General features: G+C 42.7%; 1 protein-coding gene across 1 annotated transcript; it reads left to right on the top strand.

The window, feature by feature from the left end:
- Window positions 1–723: 723 nt before the first annotated feature.
- Window positions 724–811, top strand: SS18L2 (synovial sarcoma translocation gene on chromosome 18-like 2; the record flags this gene model as incomplete). The annotated part of the gene is made up of 1 exon (XM_010193114.1): window positions 724–811. A coding segment is annotated over one exon (88 nt), but the record flags the coding sequence as incomplete, so codon positions are not given.
- Window positions 812–1,781: the final 970 nt, after the last annotated feature.

Here is a 1,781-nt window from a genome sequence, read left to right as displayed (position 1 = left end):
CGGGCGGGACGACGTTGACCCTGCTTGGCCTCGCGCTGCGGCCTCTGGGCCGACGGGGAAGCCCAGGAGCTTCAGAGTCCCCAGATTCCTGCCGAGGGTGAAGCGCGGTTCCTGCTTTTCAGAGCTCTCCTGCCGTTAGGAAAACGTGGTTGTGCGTTCTGACGGGCTTCCCAAAAATCATTTACGCAGATCTGTACAGCAGAAATACCGCTGTGTGGGATAAATGTGATGCCTTCTCCTTTTTGTCCAGCTTTCTGTTGTGTATTATTATGAAGCTAGCTCTGCTGGGCAGGCCTTGCATCCCCTGCCCTGTGTAACGCACTGAGGGCAGCTCCCAGCTCTGCTGCAGTGCACAGGACCTGCACGACACGGGCTGGCAGCGGCTGCTGCGCCTGGGGGCATGCGGGTCCTGTGCTCTGACCAGCCCTGCAGCTCTGCAGCTTTTCAGTAGTGACCATACGAAGATCTTAACGTGCACGGTTACTGTCAAGAGTTGGTAAGCAGGAGGTACTTGGTTAAGAGTGCCCGTCCAGCGCAGTATACTGAGCTTTAGAACGAAAACAGCATATGGAGGTGTTTCCCCTGATTTTATTTTTTTTTTCAGTTTGCTGTTTCTTTCCCTAACAACAAATACTGATTAGATCACAAAAGTGATTATTAAAGTGTGAGTAGTTTGCAAAAAAAGAATACTTTCCAGAGATAATGTGTTTCTTCCTGTTGTAGGTACCAGCATATCCTGCATAGAAACCTCATTTATTTAGCTACAATTGCTGATGCAACGCCACCCAGCACGCAGAAGACTGTGGACTGACTGCACCTACCTGGACACGAGCAATGATGCTTTGAGAATCTGTAGAAATACTTAGTTTAGAGTTTCACTTTGAGAGCTGAGAAGGTGTGGTCTTGGAAGGCAGGTAAAAAGTCATCTGCACTTTTACATTAAAAACGTGAATGTAGTTTTTGATGTAGTATTAGGCTAGTTATTACTGTAAGTAGTAATTAAGGGTGATAATTATTTCTCACACTTCCTTTTTCCCTCTGAAAAACCCCATGTATTGAGTTGGCCAAAAAGTAATTGTGTTGCTTTTTTTTAATAAATGGACATACACGTCTTGAAATGTAGCTAACTTCATTTGAAACCACAAATTCATTATGTAACTTGACAGCTGACAGTTCAAGCTTGTTTTAGGAAAAGTACACAGTTTCATTAACAATTGTTTATTTGGCGTTGATTTCAAAATGGAAAATCAAAAAGAACATTTTCGCCATATTTTGCTTTATTACTTCCGAAAAGGAAAAAACGCTGTGCAAGCTCATAAAAAGTTATGTGATGTATATGGTGAAGATGCCTTGAAACTACGGCAGTGTCAGAATTGGTTTGCTAAATTTCGGTCTGGAGATTTTGACGTTAAAGATGCACCACGCTCAGGAAGGCCAATTGAAGTTGATAATGACAAAATAAAGGCACTGATCGAATCCAATCAGCGTTTAACAACACGGGAGATTGCAGATAATCTTAACATATCAAAATCGAGTGTTGAAAACCATTTAAAGCAACTTGGATACGTTAGGAAGCTCAATATTTGGGTACTGCGAGCTCAAAGAAATCCATCTAAGCGCATTGAGATCTGCAGTTCTCTCTTGAAACGTGAAGAAAATGATCCCTTTTCGAAACATGATAACAGGAAATGAGAAATGTATCATACACAAACAAAAAAGATTGTGGAGCAAGTGTGATGATAACCCAGCTCAAGGCACTTAAAAAGCAGATCTTCACCAAA

This window comes from Mesitornis unicolor, unplaced genomic scaffold (assembly GCF_000695765.1).
Source record: "Mesitornis unicolor isolate BGI_N332 unplaced genomic scaffold, ASM69576v1 scaffold48929, whole genome shotgun sequence".
Classification (NCBI taxonomy): Eukaryota; Metazoa; Chordata; class Aves; order Mesitornithiformes; family Mesitornithidae; genus Mesitornis; species Mesitornis unicolor.
This window is presented reverse-complemented; position numbering and strand designations above follow the sequence as displayed.